The 17,327-nt window shown below is 40.5% G+C and overlaps 1 protein-coding gene across 1 annotated transcript; it reads left to right on the plus strand.

The window, feature by feature from the left end:
- Window positions 1-12,499: 12,499 nt before the first annotated feature.
- LOC121264748 (protein MODIFIER OF SNC1 11) lies at window positions 12,500-17,094 on the plus strand. Its single transcript, XM_041168051.1, has 6 exons — window positions 12,500-13,000; window positions 14,309-14,389; window positions 14,510-14,728; window positions 14,859-14,919; window positions 15,019-15,078; window positions 15,679-17,094. The coding sequence occupies exons 1-5, from the start codon at window positions 12,648-12,650 to the stop codon at window positions 15,055-15,057; spliced, it is 753 nt and encodes a 250-aa protein (XP_041023985.1). The 5' UTR covers window positions 12,500-12,647; the 3' UTR covers window positions 15,058-15,078; window positions 15,679-17,094.
- The last annotated feature ends 233 nt before the right edge of the window (window positions 17,095-17,327 follow it).

Raw genomic sequence — 17,327 nt, forward strand, 5'->3', positions numbered from 1 at the left:
AATTTTGTGTAACCAATTACAATCTCCATAGAGCACTCTGAATAGATTAGCCAAATAAAACCGCTTTGGAGTGGTCCGGCTGCTTTTTTGGTTTTAACAGTCCTCAATGAGAACCTGCCACATCAGCAAATCTACTTTAAGTATGATGAAGCTTATCACACCATATCATATAGAGATCCCCTTATCACACCCAATGGAATGAATCCTTCAATAGCCCTATATCATTCAAGCTGTTGCATAGTGCATTTTAGAGCCCCTTATCACCGTCGTCTATCCCATTGTCCATCATTGTATGTCCGTTGCTGCCATCCCCTCAGCCACATACATGGTAATCTTTCAATTTGAAAAAATGATCATGTGGGAAAATCTTGAGCTTGTTTGCTTGTATGGAAATTGATGTTTACAGACCAAAAACTCAAAGGAAAGCAAATTGCATAAATGATTTTTGATTGTCAAAAAAGAAGATGAAGAAGATAAGCAGAATTACTACAAGCAATCAATATAAAAAGCTATGCCCTTTTTCTCTCTTTTTATAACAATTTATATGGGACAAGAGGTAAGTGAGAAATGAAGAATCTTTCGCAGCTTTTCCCCATGATCATTTTCCCAAATTGAAAGATTATCAAATTGAACAATATAATTTGCTAGAGATAATAATAAAGAAAAGTGTGGGCTTTATTACTACTCGCAGAGCTCGATCAACTGCTTTTTCTGGGTCTGCCTAGCTCTGCTTCTCTTCTCGGACAAGCCTTTTCCTTTTGGTGATCGAAGCCAAACTCTTCCGCAGCTTTAAACGAGAAGTCTTGGAACAAAGGATGCTTCAAGTAGGATATTGGAACCATGAAGCGCTTCTTCTTCTTCTTCTCTTTCTCTCCCACGTATATGGCAAAATGGCCTTTTGGAACATCGATTAGTACGATACTGGTCATTGAAAATTGACACTTAGAGGGAAACCACCTTTGAATAATTTGCTTAGCATGAAGAATCGCCTCTAGTAGACTAATACCCATTTTCTGCCATTGCTACGTCAAAGAGATGAATTTGCAAAGATTTTTTGTAGAAGATGAGGTGATTAGGATTTGTATAGTTCGGCTCCATTGTAGTTTAGATGGAAAGTCTACGTGGCATCAATTTATTGGGAGACTGCTATTTGATAGAGGTCAGTTAGACCGATTATAAGATTAACTCTTAGCCAAATCCAAATAAAATCACTCAAATGACTAATATGACATGAAAATATGCTACATTGGATTAGACAAATTCATTTAAGATAGACTTTAGCTATAGTAAATCTAAACCTTTGGTCATATTTGGATATGCATTGTAGCACTACTCTTCGAGATATTCTCCATGGCCAGTCAAAGCCGTATCGCGAGTCATGGGGTCTTCTGATCCCTTTGCCTTCGTTGATTTCCTTAGGAACATGCTCACCAAGTCCTACCCTTTGTACTTGCTCTAGTTGTATCGCGAGTATTCAACTTCATCCTTTGGGTGTTATATTTTTAAAGGTTCTGGTGGTCTCCTGACCTCTGCGCCAGTTTGGCTACACTGCGAGTGTGTAACTCGGCTCCTGGTGGCTAGCTTACGAGATGGTTGTGTGGTCTTATGACCTTCGCGGCCGTTTGATTACACGTTAGTGTGTAACTCGACTTAGGAAAGGGTTGTGTGGTCTTCTAACCTCTACGCCCATTGGATTGCACCACGAGTGTGTGACTAGGCCCTTAGTGGCTAACTTTGGAAAGGATCGCGCGGTCTTATGACCTCCGCCCTCGTTTGTTTGCACCGCGAGTGTGTGACTCGGCCTTTGGTGGCTAACTTTGGAGAGGGTCGTGCGGTCTTGTGACCTCCGCTCCTGCTGGATTTTATCGCGAGAGTGTAACTCGGCTCCTGGTGGCTAACTTTGGAAAGGGTCGAGCGTCTGGTGACCTCCGCGCCTGCTAGGTTGCACCGCGAGTGTATAACTCGGTTCCTGGTGGCTAACTTTGATGAGGGTCGCGCGGTCTCCAGACCATGCACTCACTGGATTACGCCGCGAGTGTATAACTCGGCTCCTGGTGGCTAACTTTGAAGAGGGTCGCACGGTCTCGTGACCTTGGCGCCCGCTGGATTGCACCGCGAGTGTGTAACTCAGCTCCTGGTGGCTAACTTTGGAGAGGGTCGTGCAGTTTGGTAACCTCTGCGCTTGCTGGATTGCATCGCAAGTGTGCAACTCGGCTTCTGGTGGCTAACTTTGGAGAGGGTTGTGCGGTCTCGTGACCTTGCCCGCTGGATTGCGCCGCAAGTGTGTAACTCGTCTCCCGATGGCTAACTTTGGAGAGGGTCGCGTGGTCTTGTGACCTCCATGCCCGCTGGATTGCGTAGTGATTGATCAAGTGCTTACTCACTTCTATTTCCTTGAGTATCAATAACATACATTCCAAAAAGGAATAATTTTTTTTGGAAATAAATGAGTGCTAATGCATAAGGAGACAATCTTTTTTAAGAGAAGAACCTTTTTAGATGCTCGGCATTCCAAGGGTGTTGCAGCTCTCTTCCCTCGCTATCCTTAAGCTAATACGATCCTGGGTGGTTGATGGAGGTTACTATGTAAGGCTCTTCCCAACGTGGACCGAGCTTACCTTCGTCTCAGGTAGTGACTCCCGCCTCTTTTAAGACTAGGTAGCCGACTCTGAATGACTTTGGCTTGACTCGTTTGTTGAAGTATTGCTCAGCTTTTTCTTTTATTGAGGATGTTCTGGATCTCTGCTTCTTCTCTCACTTCTTCAAGGAGGTCTAATTGTTCGGCAAGAACCTAGTTGTTCTTCGCTTGGTCGAAGTGGTTGGTCCGGTAAGTTGGCAAACCGATTTCAGTTGGGGTGACCGTTTCACTTCCGTATGCCAGAGTGAAATGCATTTCACCTGTCAAGGTTTTTACCGAGGTCCTGTAAGCCCATAAGACTCCTGGCAGCTCTTCCGCCAAATCCCCCTCTCGGTCTCCTAATTTCTTCTTCAAGATCCTGAGTAGAGATTTGTTTGTTGATTCTACTTGTCCGTTTGCCTGTGGGTGGCTTGGCGACTAGTGCTTCACTCTTATCCCAAGTTCTCGACACCACACCCTGTAATGCTCGGAGTCGAACAGCTTCCCATTGTCTGAGATTATGGCACTCGAAATTCCAAACCTGCACACAATGTTCTTCCACAAAAACCTTGTTACGACTTTAGCAGTTATGGTAGCTAGGGCTTATGCTTATGCCCATTTTGTAAAGTAATCAATTGCTACTATCATGTAGTTTACTCCGCCCTTCCCAAGTGGGAATAGCTCGAGCAAGTTGACTCCCTATTGGGAGAAGGGCATGGGGAGATAACGGATGGTAATGTTTCCGATGGTCTGTGCAGAATGGCGCGTATGCTTGGCACTGGGTGCATCTTTTGGCAAACTGTTTGGCATCACTAAGGGCGTTGGGCTAGTAATATCCTGTCCTTACAGCTTTCCTTGTTAACGCCTTCCTGCCTGAATGGTTACCACAAACACCCTCGTGTATCTCTGCGAGCACATACTGCGATTCTTCGGGTGAGATGCACTTTAGTAAGGGTGTTGCGAAACCTTTTTTGTATAGGACACCATTGATCTTGCCAAACCGCGCCGCCTTCTTTTTTATCTTTCTTGCCGCCTCCTTTCCTTAGGGGAGCTTTCCTGTTTCAAGATCGTCTTTTATTTCAACGGCCTATCCTGGCGTTCCGAATCCTACCTGTGCTACTTTCATCCCAACGACTGGTACTTCGATCAACCTTTTCTACACTTCCCATGGTAACTCCACCTCGTCCTTAGCTGACGCCACCTTTGCTAGCTTATCTGCCACTATGTTGTTCGCCCTTAGAATTTGCGTTATAGAAAAATATTCGAATTGGTCGCGAAGTACCAGTACCTGCTTGAGGTATTTCTTAAGCTTTTCCCCTTTAGTGGCAGGCCCCTGTGACCTAGTTCACCACTATCTGGGAATCTACTTTCACCTCTACCTTTCTGGCGCCTAATGCCTTGACAGCAGATAATCCTACTATTAAGGCTTCATATTCTGCTTCGTTATTGGTAGTCTTGAAAGTGAGCGTCGCGATATAATAATGCTCCTATTTTGCTTCTGTGACAATGTGTACCCCTATACCGCCCCCTGCTCGACATGATGATCCATCGACAAAGATAGTCCAGGGTTGACCTGGAGGGGTGTATCGATCTCTATAGGGAAACCGCTGAACTCGACCACGAAATCGGCGAGGGCTTGACCCTTAACTGCATTTCTGGGCGCATAGCTAATTTCAAATTCGTTGAGTTCTATTGACCATGCAACCAGGCGCCCAGAGGAGTCTGGATTTTGTAGTACCTTTCCAAGAGGGTTTTTTGTCAAAACTTTTATGGGATGAGCCTGGAAGTACCGTCACAGTCTTCTGGCGACTACTATCAATGTGAATGCTAGCATCTCCATTCATGAGTATCTTACTTCGGCACCTTGTAAAGCACAGCTTGTGTAATACATGAGCGCTTGGGTTCCATATTCTTCTTTTCCTAGGACGGCCGATACGGCTTGGGGAGATACTCCTAAGTATATGTACAAAATATCTCATTGGTTAGGTTGTTTAACAGGGGAGGGCTAGCCAAATACTTATTCTTCAAAGGCTCGGTCACAGTCCTCATTTCGAGGGTATACTTACTTTAAAACTCCAAAAAAAAGAGGGAGGCATCTATCTGTTGATCATGACATGAACCTATTCAAGGCTACTATTTTTTCCTACTAGGCGCTGGGTATCGTTGATGGTTCGAGGTGGCGCCATCCTCAAAATTGCTTCAATTTTTTCAGTGTTGGCCTCTATTCCTCTTTATGAGACTATGAACCCTAGGAACTTGCCCGAGTTTACTCTGAACGCACACTTGGCTGGATTCAACTTCATCTTGTATTTTCAATACCGCAAAGGACTATTTAAGATCTGTTAAGTTTTGAATGACCTCTTTACTTTTTAGCAACTAGTCGTCCAAGTAAACCTCCATAGTTTTCCCAATCTAGTGCTTGAACATTCAGTTAACCAGCCTTTGGTATGTTGCTCTGGCATTCTTTAATCCGAAAGGCATTACTCGATAGCAGTAGAGTCCTCTGTCTGTTATAAATGCCATTTTTTCCTCGTCCATCTTGTTTATCCTGATCTGATTGTATCAGGAGTAGGCGTCCATAAAGCTCAAAAATTGGTGTTCGGCTGTGGCGTCTATGATGATGTCAATTCAGGGGTGTGGAAAACTGTCTTTGGGACAAGCTTTGTTAAGGTTGGTGAAGTCCATGCACATCCGCCACTTGCCATTGACTTCTTTAACTAGTACCACGTTGGAAAGCCATTCTAGGTAATGTACCTCCCGTACGAAGCTTGTTGTTAAGAGCCGATCTATTTCCTATGCTATGGCTGCACATTTCTCTGCGCTAAACGACCTTCTCTTCTGTCGTACTCTCTTAGCTTCTGGATCGAAGCAGAGGCTGTGCTCTATGATTGAATAATCAATCCTGGGAATATCCTTGTGGCTCCAGGCGAACACATCTCTATGCTCAATCAATAACTGCTTCAAGGCTTTTCGATATTCTGACGGGAGGTTTGTACCAACTCTTGTTGTGGCGGTTGGGCGGTTCGGGTGCGGCTCGTTCGCTTCAGCTTGCATCAGATCCTTTTCATTCTTGGCTTCCATGTTTGGTTCTTTGCTTGTGAGTGGCGGCGGCAGCGGCTGTAATGCTACGCGCCCCTTTGGACTACCTGTTATGCAGGCACGTCCCCGTCTTCAATTCCTGGGCGTAGCATTCTCGAGCCAATATTTGTTCACCTCGGACTTTGCCGACTCCCACTTATGTTGGGAATTTCACTTAACGTGATACGTAGAAGTGACCGCCTTGAGGTTATTGAGGGTTGGGCGCCCTACTATAGTGTTGTAGGACGATGGGGCTTTTACCAGCAAGAAGTTTGCCATGGTGGTGACTGTGTGGGCGTCTTGCCCTATTGTTACTGGGAGTGTGATGGTGCCGATCGGTTGAACGGCTTCTCCTGAGAATCCCTTCAATGGTGAAGGCGATAGCGACAACCTGTTAGCGTTGATCCCCATTCTAGTGAACGCGTCCTAGAAGAGGATGTCGGCAGAGCTCCCTTTGTCGACCAGGATACGCCTAGTCGTGTAGTTGGCTACCATCAGTGTCATGACCAAGGCGGCATCGTGGGGGTATATGACCCCTTCGCAATGTTCCTCTCTGAAAGAGATGGTCGGCATCATTTCTGGCTTTAGGTACTTGCACGATCTGTCTGCCATGTATACCTCGTGATATCTTGCCCTGCGGGCGTGGGCTTTCCTGCCAGACATTGTGGCGCCAGCCCCAGCGAACCCGCTTGCTATTATGCGGATTTCTCCTAGGTGGCTTGTTCTTGGTTTCTCTTGGGTCGTGGGGAATTATTCCTTCTTCGTTCCTCCTGTTTTTGGCACTTGGGGCTCCTGCCTTGCCTCTCGCGATTTTCCCCTCTTTGTGGTTTGATGTAATCGGCCAACATTTTCCCCAGCTCCTCGCTTCCAATCATTCCTTTAACCCGCCTCTTTAGGGTCATATAATCCTCGATCCAGTGAGAGTAGCTTTGGTAATAAGTACAATAACGTTGGTCTTTTCTAGACAGGGACTCTTCCTTCCTCGAGCTTTTACTATTTTCCTGCACATTGTGGGTGTTCTGTATTGATCGGCGCCCTTGGTCTTGGTGATGGGTGTAATGGTTTCGCATGCTATCATGGTTTGAGCTTCGTCCATTTGTCTTTCTGTCTTTTTCTTTAGCGCTGCTTTGGTTTTTGTTCTCCGATTTTGCCTCCTATTTTCGTGGCTCAAGCAAGGCTTGCAAGGTATCCTCCACGTTGACGAAGTCATCTGCTCTGTCATGAACTCTCTTAATGTAGATGGAGTCCGTCTGGCCAGCTGGGCCATGAACGGGCTTCGGGGCCAAACTCCTCCCAGCAGTGTTGCCAATGTGATCTTTTCTTCTTGATCGACAGTGGTAAGCCTTTATTTATTGAAGCGCGTCAAGTAAGTCTTCAAGCTTTCTTCTTCCTTTTGTTTTATGGTTAGCAGGTAAGTTGCTAGTTTGCGGCGCCTCCTGCTTGCCATAAATTGTGTAAGAAACTGCTTAGCATGCTCCTCAAAGTGGCTAATTGATTCGGGGCGAAGGGTCTTGAACCATCCTTGCGCTATTCCTTTCAATAATAATGAGAAGGCGTAGCAAGCTTCCTGGAAAGTCATGGAGAGTCATGTGTGCCTTGAAGTTCTCGAGATGATCAATGGGATCTTTAGATCCATCGTACAGATCAATCTACGGCACTTTGAATTTAGCCAATAGGGGGACTGCCATGACCTCTTCGTTGTAAGGGAGGTCCGTGCGGGTGAGGAGTTGCTCCACGGAAGAGGATCCACCCATTCTCTTTGCCATCTCCTCGTACTTGTCTACCAAACCACATAGTTCGTCATGCATCTTTTTCTTCTCTATCTCGCCACTATTAAGTCCCCCTGCATTGTGCGCATTTCCTTTGGGTTGCGCGTTTTGGGCAGGAGGATTATCCTTCTGTTGTTTTAATTCCTCGTTCTCCCTTTGCAGTTGTTCAACAATCGCCATAACTTGTTTAAGCTTCTCCTCTGCTTTTGCTAACCTTCCTTCCGCTTCCATCATGCTTGGTCTTGGATCTCGGCCGGCTTGTGATCGGGTGACGGTTGGTATGTAAAAATCACATTTTAGTCTGTAAGAGATCTCATAGACGGCGCCACTGTAGAGGACGTGTTTCATATCACCAACCGTACAGATGTCCTGCAGACAAAGAAGGGGCGGCGCTTGTTGCTCTGCGTAAACTCCGATGCTTAAGTCAGTAACAATATAAGGATAAAATGTATATTCAGAATCCAGAAACTATTTGTTACCTTTACCGATCTATTTATAGAAGGATGTGGCGTGATGACAACTAACTTTGGTCAATGGTCCCATGTGCTTATCTCTCATGATCCCCTATTAATCAGAAAATATTCTCCCTTTTTGTGAGGAGTTATCTTACTTAAGATATTCATGTCCAGTTGCGGGCCATATCCCTAGTTCTTCGTGGATGTCTCGCCTCGTGTCACGAGCCTTTTGTCTGTGGGACTCCTAGCTTTAAGCCTTCGATAAGCCTTCTTGAAGTTATGGATGAGCTTGGCCTTAGAGATGGGCTCGAAGCCCAGGGGTCTAAATGTCCCCTCCAATGCCCCCTTTTTTGAGTATTTGGTTGTGTATGGTCTTGTATGTATGATTATACACCAACTGGATGCTTGAGGTATTTAATAGTTGGCTACTGGTCCAATTATTGCATATAAAACTATTGTTTGGGCTATGACTAGTTTGGGGTTAATGTTAACTCGAGATGTTGTTTCATACTACCCTGGAGGTTGCTCAATACCTTGTCTATGTTGCCATTGAGCTATGACTAGTTTAATGTAAGTGTTCATTAGATGTTTATCAATGAATTTTATTGCTAAACTCATGTTTATACTAACATTGGGCTATGAATTTTGTAACTTGCATATATTTCCATTTGATGACGTTTGTTTATGCCTACAAGGGGTTGTTGTACATCTCGAGTTTTATGTGGTTGTTCTAACAGCTCTTGATTAATCATTTGATCAATCTATGACATATCTTTTGATTTTATTGTTGGCAACAATATTTTCAAGCTTGGAGTGTTTACATGCAAGCACTCTCATGAGGGGTGCATTTCTAATACACTGAGGGTGTGATGATATTTGAATTGAATGTTGGGAGTGTAAGATCAACAAATATTGTGGATAGGGGCTTGATCTTCATGGCAAGATAACCTGGATGACCATTTTTATTGTGAAATGTTTAATAGAGACAACTGTGACTTGCAGCCATGGTGATTGTGTCTCTTTCCTCTGCCTTACTATTGACCATTTGGGGCACTGTATATGCCTTCTATACTTCAATTATATCATACGTTTATTATACTTTTATCTTGTTTTCTCCATTGGCTTTGCTAGGAGATATTGAGAGTGTAATATGTCTAGAAAATTCTAGCTATAGTGAACTATTTTTTATTGGAGGTTATGGAAACTCTTGATTAATCATTCAATGCCTATGTTGTTATTTTTTTCTGTTGTTTTCTCCATGGGCTTTGCTGGGATGTATTGATACCATCATATTTATTGATTTATGAGCTATAATGAACCATTGAATGCTTGGGGTTATAACAACTCCTCATTTCGACTCTAAATGCCTATGTTTTATACTGTTCCCTTATTTTTCCAATGCCTTTGCATGCTTTATTGATACTATTATATTTGTTAAAAAAATTGAGCTATATTCAATTATTGACCGGTAGGGATGACTTGGTTGCTCCTGATTTTGACTATGTTGGCCTCTATTATTATGTTTTTATCTTGTTTTGTCCATTATAATGTTTTTATCTTGTTTTGTCCATTATATATTGATACCATTATATTCCTCCCTGAGTTCAATGTTTTTATCATTTATATGGAAGTATTCTCTTTCATGTTGTATATGATGTAACTAGTTCATGATGATGGTTGGATTATTGATTTTTATTGGGAAATCAAACTTCATTGGAAAAAAGGAGAAAGGGGTCAAACTCTATGGTAGGGTAATTCAGATGACCATTTAAGTATTGAAATATAACATAAAGGTAACTATGACTTGTAGTCATGGCATTTGTGCTCAATCCTCTACGTCACCACTACCCATTTTGAGCCTCCTCGTGAACCTTTTTATATTTTATTTATGAGTTGATTCTCTGTGTCTTTATATCCATGAACTGATTTTGAACATTGAGAATGATTTGACATATCTAAATTACTTCATTGTCTACACTTTATATAGATGGATTCACAAGAGCATGGAAATATGTTTTTCACAAATCTCTTAAATAGGGACCCTAACATTGAGAACTCATTCTTCAGTCAAACTCAACGTAGTTCAGTGTTGGTTGAAGACTCTCCATCCCAATCTCAAGTTGAGATTTTTACAACTAAGAAATCACAAAAAAGGGTGCAAGCTTCATCTAAGAGGAAGACAAAATACTTATTTCGACGTGGTTAAATACTAGTTTAGATGCAATATGAGGGACCGATAAAAAATACACCCAACTTTAGAAAAAAACAATTTCTCTTATATTTCAATAAGTACAAGCAAACTACCACCGAACGTACAATTGACTCCTTAATGCATTAGTTGTCAATGATTCAAAAAGCGAACAATTAATTTTGCGCATAGCTAACCTAAGTTGAAGGTTTAAATTAAATTGCCTTGACCAACCAAGAGAAGGCATAAAGTTCTTTTAGCTTTGTTATGTTATTTTCTATACATCATGTTTGTGCTTTTGGATACATGAGTACAAACTAATATTCTTTTATTATATTTGTTTTTATTTTGCAAATTTGATGAAGTGAAAATTATGTACCAATCATTGGAGAATACTCAATTTCCATTCAAACATTGTTTTTCAACGCTATTAAAGTATTGCATTCACGAAGAGTTTCAAATATAGCATCCCACACACTTGCCAAAAGTGCTCTTAGTTTGTATTGAGGTATGTCCTCTTTGTATTCAACAAATTTAGGGCTGAAAACGAATCGGGTTGAGTCGAATTCAAACAAGGCTATTCGAGCTCAATCAACACATTTACTCATTCGAACTCAGCTCAAACTTGAATAAAAATAGAATATTCTTGTTTAAACTCGATTTGTTAATCATTACTGTTGTTTGAATTTAACTCTAACTTGACTAAAAATAAACAAACGATCCAAACTCGAATAGTTTGAACTCGAATTTTTTGATTAAAGAAGATTTTTTAAATTTAACAAGAAAACTCTAACCATTTAACTATAAAATAAATTAACTTATAGTTATAATTGAAAAAATAATACATAAGATAAATGGTAGAAAGTGAACTATTTAATATGTATGGATAATATAATAAATCAAAAGTTTTAGTTGTACAATTTATTATTATACAAATTATCCTATACATACTTTGGGAACATAATAAATATATTATATAACGTTAAATTATAAATGAACTAATAATATATAATTAAGTATATAAAATATAACTAACTTATAATAAAATATAACACATACATTTATAATGTATGAGTTTCAAAATGAGTTCAAACAAGTCAAGTCGAACTTATACGAATTTTATTCATAAGTTTAAATTGAGCAATCAAATTTATATGAATTTTACTTATTTAATATTCAAATTTATTATAGTGCTTATGAACATCTCATAAATCGAGTATACACGACTCTTTTCATTCCTAAAAAATTGGAGACAGCGAGCTGTTATGTTGTTGTTTTTTTTTTCCAAGCAATCAATCTTCATTAAAATAAAAGATGATACATGCTAGGGGGAGGGGTTTCCCAACAAATATCCAAATACAACAACCATAGTGCAAAAGTGGTGATAAAAAAGAAAATAAAACGGGTTTTGAGACCAATTTCTTAGTCACTATCCAAGCCCTATAAAGAGGGTACTGTCTTAAAAGACGTTCAGAAGGTAAGCCACCACTAGAAACGGTGTAAGCGGGTGCACTGTAATCTGTTGTCTTGAGATATTTTTTAGAGAAATCCTCAGTCCCTTTTACAAGATCATCGGTTAGGAAATATGGTAACCCGAATAGACCGACATCGGAAGACCAGATCTACGGAGGGACAGTCAACTTGCACCTCTGGAGTGGCGCGTGAGGGCCACGTGCCGATGGCATGGAGGTGGGGTCAGGTCGATCTGAAAGATCAGAGGGTGGGGAATTTGCTGGTGCGGCGCGTGTAGCTGGCAGAGTTATTGGAGAGCGGCGGCGAGTGAAGACCACGTGCGAAAACAAGCTGCGTGTGAAAGCCACGCGCTGATATTTTGGGCGCGGTTCCGCGTCATTCTAGCAGATCGGCAGTAGGAGAACTTCATGGTGGGGTGTGTGTTGACTTTCTATGGCTGGAGTGCAGCGGATCTGAAAAAATCTGAATCGGGAGAGAAAAACTACCTTATAAGTATATTCACATATAGATAATGGAAAGAAAAAAGAAAAGTAAAAAGAGAGAAAGAAGGCGAGGAAGGTGGAGCCGAGTCCGGCAACTCTAAATGAAAAGATGGATTTTTTGATACGTAGAGAGAGAAAGAGAGAGAGAGAGAGAGAGGGAGGGGGGGGGGGGGGGGGGGGGAGGGGGGGCGCAAGTGAGCTGTTATGTTGTTAATGAATGTATCAGTATTTAATCTAAAAAAAAAAAAAAAATTGAGGACTTTAATTATGCCATTGACACTTTAATGTGAAAAAACCGAAATTCGATCGCAGGAAGGAAACACAATGTGACCTTTTCAACCACGTGGCGCAATCTCGTGGGTTCAATGTGTTTTACAAGATCCTGTCCGTTCAACGGATCCTAGTGCTTGCTTTCTATTATATTTTACCCCTCGCCTCGAACCGTTTTGTTACGATTTGCATTAGGCGGAATCTGAGCGGAGGCAGGAGAAGCAGCGGCTAACTGCAACCCTCGTCGTAGTTCTCACGCAGCCTCCGATTCTCGCTCCCTCATCCCTCTGACCCTATTCCTCACCATCTCTTCCCATGGCAACCGCATCTGAGAAATCTGACCCCAATATTCCCGTCCAAGAAAACCCTAAGAAAACCCTAGACCCTTCGGTCTCTGCCACCGCCATAACACTAGATCAGCACGAAGACCAGCCCAATGATACTAACATTCAACCTTCTTCTCAATCTTCAGTACCTGCTGCTCGTTCGGAGTCGGGCGAGTCTCAGAAGGACGGAGACGATTCGAAGAGCGCGGTCGCCACTGCCGGCTCGCCATCAGGGGATGACTGTCCAGCTTCCAGTATTCAGAAGAAAATTCGCCGAGCCGAACGGTTTGGTATAACTTTGCAGCTTACCGAGGAAGAGAAGCGTAATTCCCGAGCGGAGAGGTATAAATGATAGCCTTTTTTTTTTTTTCTTTCTTGTGAATATATCGCGCGCGCGCGCGCGCGCACACACACATATTTATTCATGCAGTTATTTCTTGTGCATTAGCATGGAATTTGTTTACTGGTTATGGTAATGCGGAGTAAAATTGCTGAAGGTAGTTTCCTATGCTAAAGTATTGTGAAGAGGGCTTTTTATGAAATACTGCAGATTGTGAGGTCCTCGCTAGATTTTGAGGGAATTAGTTGATGTGAAGGGCTTTCTAAATTCATATATATAAATGTATGGGAATATTTATAGTTAAATTCTCAGCTAGCTGTAACTTATGGCACTTTTATAGCCAATTTATTTATGATTCTATATTTGATAGTTTTGTTCTCACATTATTCCATGCTTAAAATGACTTTCTAGTTCCATAAATACTTTAAAGTTTCATTGCACATCGGAAGTTGGAATGGTTTTGTAGATTAAACAGTAATGCTCTTTCCTAAACTTCAAATTTATTTAGCTGTGTTTTTCAAGATTACTCTGTCGTGGGTACAGCCTGTACAGTGCAAGGTTTTCAAGGAGTCCTAGAAAACCTGTTGCTTTAGTAAGCTGCGGGAGAAGTTTCTTCTGTTGACATTCTTACACTATGGAGACTGTGTATCCTATATGAAATGTGTGCACGTGTTTGTTCTCAATGTTTTGCCATCCAATCTGTTGCTATTCAGCTCAGAAACCATTATTTCTGAGGGATGGGATTAATTTATAGGAGTTTATTAGCAAATAATGTTGTATGGGCCATACATTTAAAAGAATCGGTAGTGGTAGAAAACTGCAGATGTATAGTGAGCGTTAACAATCTCTCAAAATCTATCTGTTTTCTATTTAAATATTTATTTCCATTGTTTCTTTATATTTTTTATATACTCGTGATAGTTGGAAGGTTTAACTAGATTGCTAGCCATCTTAAAAGAAAAACTCTACTTCAAAATTCTCTCTCTCTCTCTCTCTCTATATATATATATATATATATATATATTTATTTATTTCATTTAAATATTATTTCTTATTATTTCTTTATTACCAAGGAGAGCTATGGTGTATGAGGAAGAGAAATAAATCCGAACTACAACATGGCCGAGAGAGATGGCTGAGAGAGTAAAATAATTGAACTGGAAAACATCTAGAAGAAAATAATTGTCATAATAAATCGCCAGCCAATTCGGCACTGGGTCAAGTGTGGATTGATCTAATTGAATTCCACAATTGTTTCTTTTTTCTGTTGACTATTTGAACTTGATCTAGTGTGGATTGATCTATTTTAGGTTTGGCACTGGATCACCATTGCATGGCTCCGAGACATTGAAGAAGTCAGAGGAGCACAAGAGAAAGGCTAGAGCTGAGAGGTTTTATTTCATGCCTTTATAATTCTTTTTTATAAAATTTGAGTTGAATTTTGTAAATCTTTAGTTAGTCATTTCTATGGTCTAGGCAGATTGCTTGTAAACAGTTTTTTGTTCTCCCAGGTTTGGGCATCGTGACTCGTCTGTGGTTACTGATGAGGAAATAAAGAAGAAAGCTACATCTGATGAGGAAGCAAAGGAGAAAGCTACTACTGATGTGGAAGCAAAGAAGAAGGCTACAACCGATGAGGAAGCAAAGAAGAAAGCTCGGCTTGCCAGGTTTGCACCGGTTTCTAAAACAGATGCCTTGGAGGAAGAGAAAAGGAAAGCAAGAACGATCAGGTATATATTGCTTCAAACTTTTGGCCTGCGTACCCATTTATGGATAATTTATATGTTTCTGGCAGTCTTAGAGTTGATGTCTGCATATTTTCTTGCGATTCTTATTCATGCAATTTTCATGTTTTCTTAGGTTTTCAAGCTCTCCATCAAATTCCTTGTCCCAAGTGAATGGTAAAGGAGATATGGCACAGGTAAGGGCATTTTTAATGGGTTTTGGGCAGTCCATTTGCATAAGATAAAGCATAGAAAGTGAGCTCTGTGCTGATGATCTTTCTTTTCATGTGGATCAGAATGCTGCTATCACAGGCGAGACTGGAGGAGGGGCTTGATTTGAAGCATCCTTTTCAATGGTAGGATATATTTGAGCTGTAAATTGCAGTGCTACTCCCAATGCCGTAGAAATTTGCCTTTAGGGTCTCTATGCTCCCTATCCTCATAAATGGAACCAATCTCTGCACCTTGAGTCTAATATATTTTTTTATAGATAAGACAATTTTATTAAGACGAGTAAATAGGCATAGCCTAAGTACACAGGAAGTATATGAATGCAGAAACCTAGTTACATGTCAAACCTTGAGTCTTTTCTCTGTTACTAATGAAGAAGGATCGATTGTGATTCATATTAGGTGCTCTAGAGGGAAAACTTTCAAATATTTCTTTCAAGTAATAACTTCAAACCCATTTTCATTAATAAATCACATAAATTGATGGAAATTCATTGACCTAGAGGCCAAGTTTATTGAAACATTAAAAACTGAAGATGTTCATTATTTATATCTGAAGTATAAGGTGTTGACTCAGAGAGCAAAATGGAATAGGGTGAAGGGTGAGAGTCCCTTCTGATTGCATTGGCATACTCTCTTTTAGTCTAATTCTTTTATTGATATTTTCTCTTTTAGCTGATCTAATTACTCTTTTTTAATCTTCTCTCTTTTGTCCTTTTTTGACAGGTCTTATGATTTTCCTTTTTGTAATTCCCTCTTCGGCTTCTACACACCCATTCCTTTCTTCTATCACGTGCATTTCCAGATGCAGCATTTTCCATTCTTAGACATGCTTTTTCTAGTCCCGAACAAGTTTTTGGTAGCACAGAGTTCTCTCATCCTGGATTTGGTTTAGCACAGTTCACCTGGTGAGACCTAGAGTAATCTATGACTACCTCCTTCGTGTTAATTATCTCAAAGTCTCAGAAGAACGTCAGAAATTCAAAAACTACTTGGTAGATGATATTTGACTTTTAGATTTTTCATTTTCCAGTTTACCCTTGACAAAATTCTCCTCTACTTCAAAATGTGGCTAGCATCTGATATCTCGTTATAGTTTTACTTTCGTGATCAAGTGGCATGGCAGTACTAAGTTGGTTTTATGAGTTAATCATCGTCTGATCCATTGTTGGCAGTGTCAAAATGTGCTGTATTGTTTTGCCATTTAGCTTGAATGGTTTTATGGTAGGACTAATTAATGTTAGAATGGGCGTTCTGAAAAAAGAAAAAAAAAAAAAAAGAGGTCTCAGATTGTTCTATTCTGCTTTGCTTAACTTTTAGATTTAGGATTATTTCCATATTGCAGTTTCATGTGTCTACTTTTGATAGCGGACCCATAGTGTGCACTCAACCTAGAATGAGATGTATTATTGATTCTGCTCTGATAAGAATAGGAGAATGGCCTCAACCATGGCATTTGTGAGGCATGCATATTTCAATGTCTTTGAGCTTAATTTTGAGTCTTTCCACCTTTAAAGAGGATGAGGACATGGAAGAAAGGAATTGTATTAGTTTTCTATTATCTTTCACTTGCTTTTATTTCTAGATGAGGTTTTTACTCGTGTCTTATTTGGTGATCATGGTGTAACACTACGAATTTTGATACTGCTAATCATGGATCAGATCATATGAACTCATCATTGCTTAATATTAATCCGGTGTATATTATCTCTGCAAGTTCCTGTTGGATCAGCCTAGATTGAAAGGTATATGCTTAGTGCTGCTGTGTAACGCTTGATCATGAGAACCATTCCCTGAATGTACTAGTAATTTGAAAGATATATCTGTCAGACGAAATGGAAAACCTTGATGGTGAATTAGTAATTGAGTTCTATAAGAATTTCTGATGTTTTCATTTGCACTTTGAGATAATTGCACTCTTTGGAGGTTCTGGTAAATTTTCTTTGGTCTCACTGCAAGAACTGCACGATCTGCAAGGTAGGGTTGTGGAATGAAGACTCTGATAAGTAGGTGAAATTACATTAGCATTGTAATTTTGAATTTTTAATGTGAAGCTTTTGATTGTTGAAACATTGGAAAATGCCCTGCTTCTTGGGAAGTTCTTAATAGGTTTCAAGTGGCATTAGATGCCTGTTTCACTTATGGTGGGATTTCAACTTTCATTCTTCTTGTTGCTTCATTTGGTCATTTCATTGGATAATTTCCAACTCTTTTACAACTCTTATAAAATGGAGGACATTTTTATAAAACAGTTGTAAGAGTCATTATTTTACCAGAGTAATGAGATGCAGTTATAAATGGTGCAAGTTCCTGAAAAAAAGTGGGATCTACCGTTAAAAAATGACTTTTTCATGTGCTTCAAATTTACTTATTTT

The sequence above is a fragment of the Juglans microcarpa x Juglans regia genome, chromosome 5D, assembly GCF_004785595.1.
Source record: "Juglans microcarpa x Juglans regia isolate MS1-56 chromosome 5D, Jm3101_v1.0, whole genome shotgun sequence".
In the NCBI taxonomy this organism is placed as follows: domain Eukaryota; kingdom Viridiplantae; phylum Streptophyta; class Magnoliopsida; order Fagales; family Juglandaceae; genus Juglans; species Juglans microcarpa x Juglans regia.

Bases quoted from the DNA above. Each gene is read 5' to 3' on its own strand.
- LOC121264748 (XM_041168051.1), top strand. From the start codon at position 12,648: ATGGCAACCGCATCTGAGAAATCTGACCCCAATATTCCCGTCCAAGAA. The intron at 14,390-14,509 runs GTTTTATTTCAT...TTGTTCTCCCAG, and splicing joins AGAAAGGCTAGAGCTGAGAG to GTTTGGGCATCGTGACTCGT. The intron at 14,920-15,018 runs GTAAGGGCATTT...CATGTGGATCAG, and splicing joins GTAAAGGAGATATGGCACAG to AATGCTGCTATCACAGGCGA.